The sequence below is a fragment of the Electrophorus electricus genome, chromosome 22, assembly GCF_041902795.1.
Source record: "Electrophorus electricus isolate QZ-2024a chromosome 22, ASM4190279v1, whole genome shotgun sequence".
Taxonomy (NCBI): Eukaryota; Metazoa; Chordata; class Actinopteri; order Gymnotiformes; family Gymnotidae; genus Electrophorus; species Electrophorus electricus.
In genome coordinates this window covers 17,293,349-17,307,500 of record NC_137518.1, presented here as the reverse complement: position 1 = coordinate 17,307,500, position 14,152 = coordinate 17,293,349, and the positions used below count along the sequence as shown (strand labels likewise).

General features: G+C 39.0%; 1 protein-coding gene across 10 annotated transcripts in view; it reads right to left on the bottom strand.

The window, feature by feature from the left end:
• wnk2 (WNK lysine deficient protein kinase 2) overlaps positions 1-10,313 on the bottom strand; it is a 42,305-nt gene extending 31,992 nt beyond the window's left edge. For 4 of the 10 annotated variants that reach the window (XM_035520430.2, XM_081705579.1, XM_081705580.1 and 1 more), the window contains exon 1: positions 8,677-10,313. In XM_035520430.2, coding sequence (XP_035376323.1) covers positions 8,677-9,339 — 663 coding nt within the window. In that variant the 5' untranslated portion in view covers positions 9,340-10,313. The remainder of the gene's footprint in view (positions 1-8,676) is intronic. The other 6 variants (XM_035520429.2, XM_081705578.1, XM_035520432.2 and 3 more) reach the window with 3 other exon arrangements.
• Positions 10,314-14,152: the final 3,839 nt, after the last annotated feature.

Sequence of the window (14,152 nt, the reverse complement as noted above, 5' to 3'; positions counted from 1 at the left end):
GGAATGGTATAATGTCATTGTGTGTTCTCCCATAACATTTTAGCATTATAAGAGAAGACTTAGTCCTGCTATCTTGGGGGTACAAAACATTAAGTGCATTAAGTGACATGATTTTGGGGAAAATCTTTATATCGCTCTTCTTTGAATGTATTTAATTAATTTATCTCAGTTAATGGCCTAGCTGAATAACACCAGGCCTTTTTCCATAGGCTTGTTTTATACTTTTTAACCATGGTTGCCAGTAAGTTGTTAATTGGCACTAGAAGAATAATCAACATGTGGTACTGATATAAAATGGGTGTGAAGGAATACTACATTGCATAAGAAAGTAATGCATATTTTTCTGGCAGGCCTGTCCTTCTGGAGTATTAAGAAGCAGTGTTAAGGATTATTGGCAGGATATGACAGGGGCTTAGTCTGCTTCAGTGACAAACACACACCATGCTCATACTGCTCCAGGCTTCAAACATTCAGAAGCTCATCCCTAGATACCGAGCCCCAAGCCTGTCTGTCTGTTTATCTCTCTCTCTCTCTGTCTGTCTCGCTTTTTTTTCCCACTGTATCTGTCTGGTTGCCTTAGTTGTCCTTCTCTCTCATCTTTTATCCTGTTTCTCTCCTCTCTCTCTCTCTCTCTCTCTCTCTCTCTCTCTCTCTCTCTCTCTCTCTCTCTCTCTCTCTCTCTCTCTCTCTCTCTCTCTCTCTCTCTCTCTCTCTCTCTCTCTCTTCCTTCATTCCCTGTCTTATTCACTGTATATTTGTCTGTCTCCCTGACTCTCTACAGATGGGTCTATATTTGTGGAGACTCACCCTGCTCCTCTCAGGAGGCTAATGTGCAGATCCACACCCTTACACCCACAGCAGCTAACACACACACACACACTCTCACACACACTCTCACACACACTCTCACACACACTCTCACACACACACACACACACACACACACACACACACACACACACACACACACACACACACACACACACACACACACACACACACACACACTCTCATATAAACAGAGGCATAGAAGCCCTGAATTAAACCCTTCTTCATTATCTTGGTTCCTTAGCAATTAAAAGGTTCCTTAACTCAGAGTTTTCAAGGAAACACAGAGTGCTAACATTTCTTTAACGTTTCTTTTTCATAATGAAAGCACCGAGAAATGGACAAGCATTGCAGAAAAGGCATAAATGGTCCCAGTTAGCTTTCATAAGTTTATGTCTGATACTCTAAAAAGAACTATATTTCAGTGAATTCTTACACTGAATTCTTGTGAGACTAGGACTTTGTAGAAATTATGTAAAATATTCGCGAATACACTGATGGGAAGTGTAGTATTTCACAGATTCAGTAAGGGAATACACACACACAGAGTCCTAGGGGTAATTTGGGGGCATGTCTATGAGTGGGCTAGAATGGCCGTTGCCCAGGACTGTAACTAGGATCAAAATTTTAGTAAGGACCATAATGTAAAATATGACTTAGATCACATAAAGTAATAAACCAGGCCTGGATTACACCTATTAACTTAATGCTTTTCACGCCATTGTTTCATGAAACCTTGCTTACACACTGGTATTTGAAGCACTAGTATCTGTCTGATTTCAATCTTGGCAAGTATTAGTTTCCATACAGAAAGAACAGAGCAGAGGATGATGCAGGCTCCTTATGCCTCAAGTATCTTGTGCAGTGTCTTCAGACCCACTTGACCATATTTCCGCATTCCCTTTGTGGACTATAGTTCTGCATTCAATACAATTACACCAGACAGCCTTTTTACAAAATGAAGGAGCATGGGAGTACACGAAGAAATGTGCATGTGGATCTGGTGCACATTAACATCCTATAGGAAGCAAGTAGTTAATCTGCCTGGTAAAACATCTAAATCTCTAATGATTAGTCTTGGGATACCACAGGGATGCTACCTTTCTCTACTTCACTTCTACTTCACCATTTATGACACTGTGAAACCACTGTGTGCAGATGATATGAGTCACTGGGTTGATAATGGGTGATAATGAATAGGCATACTGGAAGGAAATTTTAGATATGGTGAACTGGGGTGAGGAAAAAATATGCAACTTAATGTTGGGAAACCAAAGAAATGATCATCGATTTTAGCACACAGGGGAGGGCAGTAAGGCCAACTAAAATGAATGATGAAAGGGTGAAATGGATAGTTGAGGAGGTGAGGGAGTTTGCATTTCTTGGTATGGTCATGGCTGTTGATTTTAAATGGGATGGCAATGTACAAAAAGATTTAAAAGACTGCACACCAATGATTGTACTTTCGTAGAAAGTTTAAAAAGTTCAGAGTACCTAGAAATGCTCTGTTTTTTTCGATAAGTCTGTCATAGAGAGTGTGCTCAATTTCACCATTACAACATGATAAGGCAATCTAACTAATCTAACTAAAGAATCAGAGAGAGTGAAAAGGGCCACATTTTAGATTTCTGGTCATGCTCTTCATCTTTGTCTTCAGTGTACAATCTCGCCTGAATTGGCCTGGAATATAATGAAGGATCCCTCCCATCCTGGCCTTCCTCTTCTACTTTCAACTTTCTGCAAGGTGGTTCAGACAGATAAGGTCTACAACAGGACATTTTAGAAGAAGCATGTTTCTGGAGGTAATTCCAACTTGCTATGCAAGACTACTCAGACAGCAGCAACACAGATGGTTCTCAACTGACCTTAGAGCAGCTGACAATAGTTATACATTTATTTGCTCAACTAGAATTGGCCTAATGAATCAGAAATAGCCTATTGAATCAGACACGGCACTGCTAGCATTAGTATTCCTAAACATAAAGGTTTGGTTTGTTATATTGATTTTTTTTTTTTTTTTTTTTTTTTGGAGCATTCATAGTTTTCTGTAATATTCTCATTAGTCCTCAAAAAAATCCACTGCTTTCCTATTGGCCATTTTGAAGTTGTGTGTGTGCTTAGTCAGTGCCTTTCCTTGGTATTATTGCCAAGCCACAATATCGCTTCACACATGTCGTGCAGTTAATAATGCTGACTTAGCAAAATTTATCTGGAACTTTTAGCAGCATTTGAACAGTACACTAAGATAGACACATTTTTCCTAAATGACACAAAAACGATTCTCTCTGTCACACACTCAGTCACAACAGACAGCCTGTCTGCCTGGCTGCAAAAGTGCATTGTGAGTGACATCTGCAGTGGTTATGGCTCAGCTCAGTAGCCAGACACATCAGGAACAGAAGTCATGGCTGGCTGCAGCAGCAGTGCTACACTAAAATACAGAGGCAGAAAAGCTGTTAAACCAAATGAGTGTCAAAGTCAAAGTTAAGAAATAGCATGTCACTGCCGACTCTTTTCTCCACATTCCTCGTGTGGTATGGACTGGAGCTGGCTGGTGATTCCTGCTATCAGAATTATCGAAAGTTCAGCTCAGCAGCAGTTTGGCACCACAGCAGCAAACAGCTTTAAATTTGCTCTGTCCGCTTCTGCTAGTTCCAGTTCAACGACAATGCAGCTGGACAGTGACGATGAAGAGGATTTCCTTGCCAATCTATGATTTAACTTATTTACATATGCAAGGAGTGCACAGCTGATGGTGGCAGTGTTCAGTGGAGTGTGAACGAGCACAGTGCCAATATCTGGAGGCAACCATTAAACAGCTAGCCAACCAAGCAGCACAACAGCCTGGAGAGAACTGGAGATAGGTGTCTAACACACACATCATATTTGAGCTGCTATTCTTTTATTTGCAATTGTTCAATAAGATAGCATATATGATAAACCTTGTTAATAGATTGAACATATAACTGTTGATCAGTTACGTAGCATCTTAACTAACTATAATTGTTCAGAATTGTGTAGTTTTATTAGTTAATAAGTCACATAATCAAGTGATAATTTACTAGTAAATAATTCAATGTGTTAGCATAAAAATGTGTTGTTTAAAAATGTGTTAAACAAACAAATCCAAACTAACAAATTTCAAATCATATTTTCGTTAAGAAAATATGATTTGTTTCATCCCATCAAACAAATAGATTCTGAACTGAATGTGTGTAAATGATTTGACCCAAAGAAATTTTGTCTGGTTGAACACGTTAATTCTGCTGCAGACATCCAATTTGAGTAATGTCAATTTTTATGATCCGCAATGATGACATTTTAAGTCATTATGTAATAAAATCAAAAGCAATGACACCACAACATATTAGCCACACACTGACCTGCATGTACCAATTTCTGCTGAAAATTAGTTGGCAATATTGTGTACAGACATGGTTAAGTGAACTGTAAAACCTGTTTGTAGCTAGCTGCTCTCAGCGATGCAAATAAAACTGTAAAAACATTTGATTATATGATCGTAGTACCTTCCCTGGTACTTTTAAATTATATTAGTAGTCTTGTATAGTTTTATAGATGAGTTTGAACATTTTGCATGCTTCTTTTAAGTGACCAGCAGACTTTGGTGCCTGCTGGTTCTGAGATTATGCAGCTAGCTACAAAGATATAGTTAGTTATATTTGATCTGTTGCTATTCACCAAAGTTGGCTTGTTGGATATAAAATAATTTTACAGTAGGCTAACAAAATTAGTTTTAGCTAGCCAGGTAAATCTTCCAGTGTAGATAGGCGGCTCATAAAAAAACAGGCACCCTCAACCCTAGTTGAGCTGCCTCCACTGTTGAGCCCAGCACAACCTTCCAACACTGAGCAAAGTGTTGTGCTGGGGGAAGCAAACTTCCATCCTCTACAAAATCAAGACACACCCTCCTCCATCTTAAGTGTGTACTCTCCTGACTTAAGTATGGATAGCCAATCCCAACAAATTTTTAGATATTTATCCCACGTGCCCATTTGGACTAACTTTTTATTATTAATAATAATAATGATAATAATAATAATAACTTTTGAATGGTCCAATATATATATATTCAGTCACAGACATTATATTCAGTCACAGACATTATGTTGCTCACAGGTGCAATGCTCCTACACTCAAAAGGCTGTTAGAGATTCAATGGATTAACCATCATGATGTCACCAAGACCATTGTTAACAATAAGGAAGGTATAATGCATCTTTTGTCTGAGGTAGCAGAGGATGACGGTGCTCCTTTAGATCTTAGTACAGAAGTGTGCGGTCTTTTGACACAGCTAAATAGGCAGAACTGCTTTGACATTGGCAAATTTCTCCTCCATGTGCTTCTTGCACTGTAGCTAGCCAATTCAATTCTGCAGTCACAAATAGTGGATTCGGTGCCCTCACTGGGCACACTGAAGGAGATGAGATGTGACTGGTTCTGGGAGGAGCATTTCTATAAATGTGGAAATAAACTCTCCTAAGAGAATAAGGATAGTGGACTTACAGCTTGAAAATAGTATTGTCTGGTGAACAATTGGGCAAGGTAACTCTGATAGCCAAAGTAGCACTCCAGATCAGCCTTTTAAAAAAACTATGTTTAGCATTCTAGATAGAGCTATTGAGGAGAAGGAGACAAGATTCTCTCAAAGAATTGTTAATTTAATGAAAGTACAGAATGAAATTGTTGCAGTGAAAGTAATGTTGCTCAGTAAACTGCCCACTGATGCAGTCCTTTCTTTAGTATGCAAATGCTTTCAGGAGTACAAAGACGCCCTCCCCTTGCTGCACAAATTGCATGTCAAAGCACTCATCATAGGTATGATTCCATTCTGTTGCATTCTATGAGTAGATGAAAAAGCACTTTTGTAAGTCGCTCTGGTTAAGCGCATCCGCTCAATGCCAAAAATGTAAATTATAAATGTAAATAGTTAACATCAGCTTCATGTGAAAGCTCTTTTTCTATATTGTCCCACATTCGCCACCCTTTCTGGCAGGGGCATGGTCACTTGTGATCACACTGTGTGGCAGCTGCCACCCTAGAAAAAAAGCTTTGCCATCACAACTCAAGTCTTAAAATTCACTAATATAAATAAATACATTAAACTAACATGTGCTCAGATTTACTGCACCTCAGTAAGAATTATAGCACCGTGAGTTCTGACTGTGTAAACTTGATTGGTAGATCACTGTTATGATGTAGTATTACCTTAAGTGTGTCATTTGTGTAATTGTTATGCTTGGATGCAGGTAATATGTCTTTCATTTCTGCGTAAAAAGATATTCCCAATATAGCTTAGTGCATGGTGAATACAGATTCATTCCTCACTCATGTAGATCTTAGCTAAGATTAAGGTTGGTCCCAATATGAAGTGAGCATGCTGTTCATTGTTCAAGGTTTTAAACCATAATTTAATTTACCAAAATGAGATTTTTAATATTTGAGAGGTATATTAGACCTATACAATTTGACTAGTCTTTATTTATCAAAATTAGTTCAAACAAATTCAAAACAAATTTGTTTTTTATAGTTTGTCATGTTTTTTTTAAAAAAAATAATTATAGTAGCACTATAGGTAATTAAAATCAAATCGCATGAGCATTAGGAACTACAGAGTTAATATGAAGCCAATACTATAATGTCATTATAACAATCATAATAAATTTAATTATAATAAATAATAAGATTGCCATCCCCTTGCCACCTCATAAAATCCTGGATATGCTACAGCTCTCTACTGATCAATGCTGAATTCAAGTCATAGAGATTTAGTCATTTCAGCACCTGAGAAAACCATTACAAAAAATCTGCACATGAATCAGTTTGTTACAGAATGTACCAAGGCTAACAGCAGAATGGTCCTGTAATTAATGTCTATTCACTGGAAACTGGCATCTCAGCTTCCCATAGGAATGACTCTATTGGCCTATGTTTTACTGTTCTAGCTGTCCCATTGACATCATTTGTTATATGTGGTGAACTGATAATTTACTTAACTGCAACTGTAAGCTTAGCGTGGCATCAACAAGAAGCCTGTGTGATTTAATTGCACTCAGTAGGCACACTGAACATTTGTTCATACTGTTTCCACTCATCTTCCTCACATGTTTCTTCATCTGCATTTACTGTTGTTTAATCTAACTAGTTATCAATAAATAATTTAAAAAAAAATTAAATTAAAAATTTGATTGCATCTGCTTATCATATTGGTCCTAAACATTGTTCAGTCCTAGGCAGAACTATCCTAGTTCATCATACAAAGATTCATCATATAGGTACTGCTGATCCTGAACCTTCTATTCTCCTCTAGCCTACTGAACATACAAACAAGATTTGCTCACAAGTTTGCTCTGTTCTTGCTCAATATAAAATCTATATTCAAATTTTACAGTTTAATGTTTTTTCTTTTTCACATGTAATGCCTCCACTTACATGGCCTATGTAGGAAAAGCTACATTTTTGTTGCTGCCCACCCAAAGATGACATCCTAGTAACACCTCAGAAATGACTTTATAGTCTATGAAGTTTACTCTGATTGGGTATACACTGCCATTAGGGCATCTAAAACCATACTGGCTGGGACATATGTCTACTAATGCTGATATCCTAAGCAAGGGTCATATTTAAGAGGTTTTTACAGTGCTTGTATAGCTACCTCTGATTTCACCACTTTCACTTACGCATGTTATGGTATACACACATTTGTTCTAGAAAATTCTTTTTAGATGACTCAGGAGAACCTTTCTTAGCCTTTCTATGATGAAAGTGTGGGACCCCACTATCAATAAACAATTACAGTATCAGCAAAGCAATTATAATATCAAAACGTCTGTTGAGTCATGATCATTCCTGTAGGTTTTGATATTTCTGAACAATGGTAGAGGCATCATCTTCAATACTTTCCGTTGGGTTTAGGTCGGCTCAAGCAGCAGACTCACCAGTCTTGTTCTAAAATTACAGTGTACTGTTCATATACTGGTGAGTTTAACCACTACAGAGGAGAGAGAACTGTCCCTACACTTAAGGAGTCTGGTGTTTTTGCAAAGCCTTCATTCAAATGACAAGAGTCAGACAATGTTACAGACCAAGAAACTGATAAGCCTAGGATAGAAGAAGACCCTCAGAGCTTCTGCATCAACAGGTCTAGATGAAATTTGTAATATGTGTTATTAGTTTTCCAGAGAAACCTTTCCCAAAAGGGGAAAACTCCAGAGAGTCAGTAAAGTCAATCAATCAGTCTTTAAACATATCCAAAGAGGCACATTAATAATAAATCACACTGAAATGAGTCAACATCTCATGGACAGACACTCATCAACAGAGGTTCATACACTCACCTCCCACTTTACTAGAGATGCCTAACTTGGAACCTACCCTTACAGGTCACTTTATTAGGTACAGCTGTTGTATAGTTGCACTTTGTAGGTATATAATTACTGACTGTAGCCTGTTAATTGGCATGCACAATTCATCAACTAGTCATCAAACCACAATTAAACAAATCAGCTTTCCACTACCAAGTTCATCACTGGTCAGTTTCTCAGCACAAGACCACTGCTGACGAGATGTAATTTGGGCAGTGGACAATTTTCAACGCAGCAGTAACATCAACATGAAAGTAGCATAGCTATTATGAGTGGTAAACTGGTACATGTTAATCAGTTACACAGTACTGTCTTTATAGACTTCAGTCTCAGAAAATATCTATTATACAAAATATTTTGAATTGAATAAAACGTCACGATATATGCCTGCTGTGAGAGTTATAAGTTTGCTAGTCTAGGCACTTACTTTCAGAAAATCTATATAACGGGGTTTATTCCTACTTACCTGTAGTTCACACCAGGCAACTTCCACCCATGTCTCCGTATCTAGGCCTTTGTATACGGTTTTAAACGACCCCCTGCCAAGCTCTATATCAAACTTAAGGAACCGACCGCTCGGGGATGTAGACACAGCTTTCATTCCGGCCTCTTCCTCATTTTCATCGCTCCCCGTTTTCCCGGGGCTCTTGTTGTCCTCAGAAGCCGTCGCATCGTCTTGTTTCTGCTTGCCCTCCTTTTTGTCTCGGTCCTCGTGCGCGCTTGATGTCTCCGTCGGCCGGTCTCTCTGGCCGAGGCGACTCTCCGTGCTCGAGCTCTCCCGGAACCCCACACGTGCGCATCGAGTTCTGTCCACGATCGTGCGTAAATGTGCGGTGGCGAGGGGGCTGTGGATGGCTTCGCATTCTGGGCTCTCAAAGCCTTGGTCCTCGGACTCTGAAAACCACAAACTTCTGCGTATGAACCGCTGCCGAACCAAACACCTGTAGTCCGACAGGGGATACGCGCTAGGATCACTCGCCCCTCTCGCTGCAGCAGGCTCGGTGCTGACGACATTCTTGTCGCTGTTTTCGTAAATGCCGGCGCTGACAATCGTTTTCACGTCTAGATTTGGCACTGACGAGAATGCGGCCAAAGACGGCTCACAGCCTGGCGCTGTCCCCGTGTCCATTTCTCGTGGATAGTTAAGCGCTTATCTGTGACATTCAGGAGTTGCCGCTAATATCGTTTTTCCCGAACAGCGGGAATAGATGCACCTGCAATGTCCGTATACACTGACGTAATCTGGCATTCTCTGAAGACTGAATTATAAAAGATTTTGTTTACATGAAGTCTCAAACCTATCTAGGCCTACAGAATGTATTGGAATATTATACAAATAATTGTAACAAACAGGGAGCAAGGACATTTAACTCATTTCACCCCTCACTCCACGAGGAGCAACTGCCTCCCCTAAACTACAATGTCATTATGTAACGTAATGCTGTTTCGAACATTAGTAAATAAACCTATAAAATTTCTAAAATAGTAAAAGAAAATATATCAGTATTGTCACTGACATATTTTAGTGTTAAATGGGCTATCATCGTGCATCGCCCTTGGAAACTCACAAACGTGCTGGGTACTTCAGTGCTTACGTCGCTTACTAATCCTCAAGCGGCCCATCATAAAACTAAGTGCGCAGCTGTTCACCACTCCAATCCCGCTAGTTGACGAACAATGCCCTTAGAATAAAAAAAAAACGAGGAAAAATCTCACGAACAAGACTTCCACAATCAAAGCTCGCACAGGTCATTTAACACCCGTCCTTCCTTCATGAATGTCATCTTCGAAAAGGTGCCCGATCTCCACCGACAAGCATGCAGGGTTTGAGGAGATTATCAGATCACTGCGACAACGCATCCGTTCAGCCACGTATCGCCGTCCTCCGCCGTACCTACATATTGCCATAGATCGTTTTCTTGGTAGTTATGTTGCTTTTATAACACACATCCCACGCCCCTAGCAACAATTTGCGTCCAATAAAAGCGTACGATTTGGGGCGGTACCTTACGCGTCGGTCTCGCGGGCCATCACGGACCACACGCCACGCTGCGCCCGCTGCGTCCGCCCAAGCCCTCTCCGTGACGCCTGGACCACAGCTGAAGGAACGTCGGCGCAGCGAATAAAGCATCTTAATATAGCGCTCCTCAGGACGCACAAGTGTTATGACTGTGAAGGTGAATATGCTGTTAGACTTGGTTGGTAACTGTGTGTATATTTATATAAATATATATAAATAAATAAATAATATATATATATATATATATATATATATATATATATATATATATATATATATATATATATATATATAGTATCGGAAGTATCGGAATCATTATAAACGGCGCACGTGCTCTGTGTATGTGGTACAGTGAATGTAAGGAATTCCAAATATTTCATATTCTTATAGAATCAGTGTTGCATGACGATGCTGTTTTAACACTGACCGCCCTTCACCCCTCCCGCTCTGAAAGATCTTTCCACCTACTCGTACTGCAAGAGGTCGTTTTTCTCATCCATCCATTCGAGTGTTTTACGAGAGCTAACCGTGATTCCGCTCACTGATAGGAGGATCGGTTCAGACTGGCTACAGCGCTTGGTTTATAGGCCACAGGGCATTAGTCATCGATAGCCTATGCTACTTTATATATCGTGCTTTACTGATATATAAGATTTATCACTTCGTTCGTTTCCGACGGCTGATCTGAATTTGATTTGATCACCTCCTTATTAACCCCAACGATTAATCGTTACATTCAGAGCAACCTCTCATACGTCACTATACAATAAAATTCATTAACATCCTAGGAGAGACAACCACTGTCTTCTCAATTAATGATAATACGAGGAATATTTTCAGAAGTAGAATATACATTTATTCTGTGAATATACATTTAAGTCACAAGGATTCATGGTTACTTGAACTCGACTCATTGAGCTCGCAGCGCTCAATGTCGCGTGCTCAGGGTTCCTGCTGTGCCGCGTTCCTCTGCGCGTGGGTCTACTATCCGGCGGAATGCCAAAGTCATCGGTAATGCTACAACCAATAATTAGTTTAATGAGTTTCTAGTGTTGTGAACGGTGTTTAAAATCTGCTCTTTTTGTAAGAAGACTATAGGCTGTGCAAAATAAAAAGGTTGTAAATCAACAGGCAGTACACTAAAAAAAGTGAAAGACGTGCTGTTGAATATGTTAGACGTGTTACGTGTTAAATTTAATAAATGAATGTCTGCCCTGTAATGTCCAATATATTAAAGCATTATAAAATGTAGTGCACTAATATATTAAATAATTGATGTGTAATCAATATGCACAATTCAGTATCTTTTCAGCATATACATATAGTGCTATGCCTTAGATTATGAACAAAATGCCATAATTATACAGTAAAAATAGGAGCTGGCTGTTTATTATCAATCAATTATAATTTTAAATATCTAGAGCTTGATTTGCAAGTAATCAAAAGCAATTGTAATTATTAACATCAGGGCTGTAACCAGTATCAAAATTAAAGAGGTACATACTGTAGAAGTGTGACTTCACATAAAGTAATAAACCACACTGCTGGTTATTTGTAGGCTGCGTGTTCCAGCTTATGGAACCTTTATTTATATTTGGGGTTGCCCACTCAGAGGACTCATCAGCCCGTCCAATGAAAATTCTGAAAAAATCACAATTAAACCTACTTAGTTTCTTTTTTCTTTTTTTTCCTTTTTTTTTTTTAGCATTTATAGTTTTCTGTAATTTTATTATTGGTTAACAAAAATACACTACTTTCCTGCTGGCCATTTTGAAGGTTTGGGTGTGCTTAGTCAGAGCTCCTTTATTATTGCCAAACCACAATGTCTTCACACATGCAGTACAGGTACTGATGCTAACTCAGCACTTTTGTTGCTAGTTTTAGCAACCTTTCAGACTTTGCTGGGAATGTTTTTTATTTTTTGGTTGTTTGTTTGTTTTCAAAAAGCACTTAGCAACAAATTTAGCTACTTTTTAAACACGTTCAGTTGAGAGTGCAGTTGTTTGGGTAGGAAGTCAAACAATTGTGGGTGATTATCAGGCATATGGTGTGTACTGTAAATTAGACATGTATGACATCAAAAAACATGCTACAGCAGAACATTTAAATATATCGAAAGGCGTACAACCCCACAATGCAGTCTACATTACCACAGTTGGTTAGCAAAGTGGATAACTGCAACATAATAAAACACCTGCTGGATATTTGTTGGCCTGGTACTATATATTCCAGTCACCTTTAGGTTTTTCAGTACATGATTGTTGCCTTAATTAACAACATTCGAGTCTTCAAACCACTCATTCTTTTTACTGTCATTCCAGCTATATACCAGTATACAGTAAAATAAAATAATGTTCATCCAGGACCTGGTTGCAATACAAAAGAACAAACAAAAAGAAATACAACAATAAATACAAAAGTGCAAACAACAATAAATACAAAATATAGGTAATCAAAATTATATCTAGGGCAACACCAACCAGTTAGTCTACATCGCACTGATTAACATGACTGGATGTGCAGAAGATGTAAGTATTAAACAGATATGCTTATAGTATATATGAACACAGCAGTCACTGAGATAGCAGCCAGCACAACAATGTAGGAATACAATATTTCTTAAGTGTTATATATTTGTTAGATATTGCATTCTAGATTTACTCCAGTAGTCTGAATGAGCACATCACCCATGTAAATGCAGTCCTGAGCAGTCTGCTAGAAGCACCAATTATATATCAAAGCCAAGAAGCATCTTTTCCACTAAACTCAGGTTTCTATCCTTAGGTACCATATAAGTTTGGAACACATACAAATGGCCACAAAGACGGTACAGACTGTCAGAGACTGACCAGAACCCAAATCAGTCCATGAGTTCCAAAAGTTTCATCAGAGGCTTTAGTACCATAGCAGCGCCTCTCACTAGTCTATTCAAGGGCAGCTGAGCATAATTATGACTCCTGGCCATAAAGCTGACATTAGAGGAGTGGAGATACTGGCTGGAGGGACTGAACTCCCTGTGCCAGAACACCCACGGGACTGCCTCTTTGTGCCTGTTTCCTTCCAACAAGAACTGATCTCCTGGGCCCATGCCTCTTTGGGTACTGGGCTTCCTGGCATCCAGGCATACCGCTGACCTACGTTTGCACAGGAGGTCTGCACAGCTGCACTCTTGTGCATCATAGCAGCAGTTGGAAGAACTAGAAAGAAGAAGAATCAGTTGTTGCTGACAGTTTGAGAACACAAATTTTGATAAATGGAGGATCATGCTTATTATGTAGTACAAGAAAAAGCAAGGGAGGATGAATCTTTGTTGTCAAAGTTGCAAAATCATGAAGAAACAAATCTAAATCAGGACAGGCAATGGCTGAAAACAAGGATAAACTTTGGTGTGCCCTTTTAGATGGAAATTGTGGATGTGGGACAAATATTTGATGCAGAAGAAGCCTGCTTTCTGCTGGACAGGTAATTAGCATATCACTATAAATGCAATTTGTTGTTTGATAGCTAAATATCTATCTAAAATAGCCTCATCACTTGTCACTTGACCACTCCATAGATGATGACATAATTTTGGAAGTAGTTTGGCATCTGACAGCCACTGTAGGTTCTACTACATGCTTGGAATGTGAGTGGGTGAGGGAGGAGATATTAAGTTAGTTGCAATCTCACCACTAGATGCTACTAAAGCGGATACACTGCTCCTTTAATTCTAATTGTTTTATGTCTGTAAAGCCACTTCTACTTGTTACAAGAAGTGTAGAAATAGGTATGTGATAACAGTTCGGTACTAGATCAACATACAGTACCTTGATTTCCATAGCATGGAATGCTTAAGATGGGGGATGTTTGTTAGTCAAATTTAATCTTTCAGGTGATTTTAGGAAGGGACAACTTACCTATGTGGGTAGAGGAAGCCCTTCAG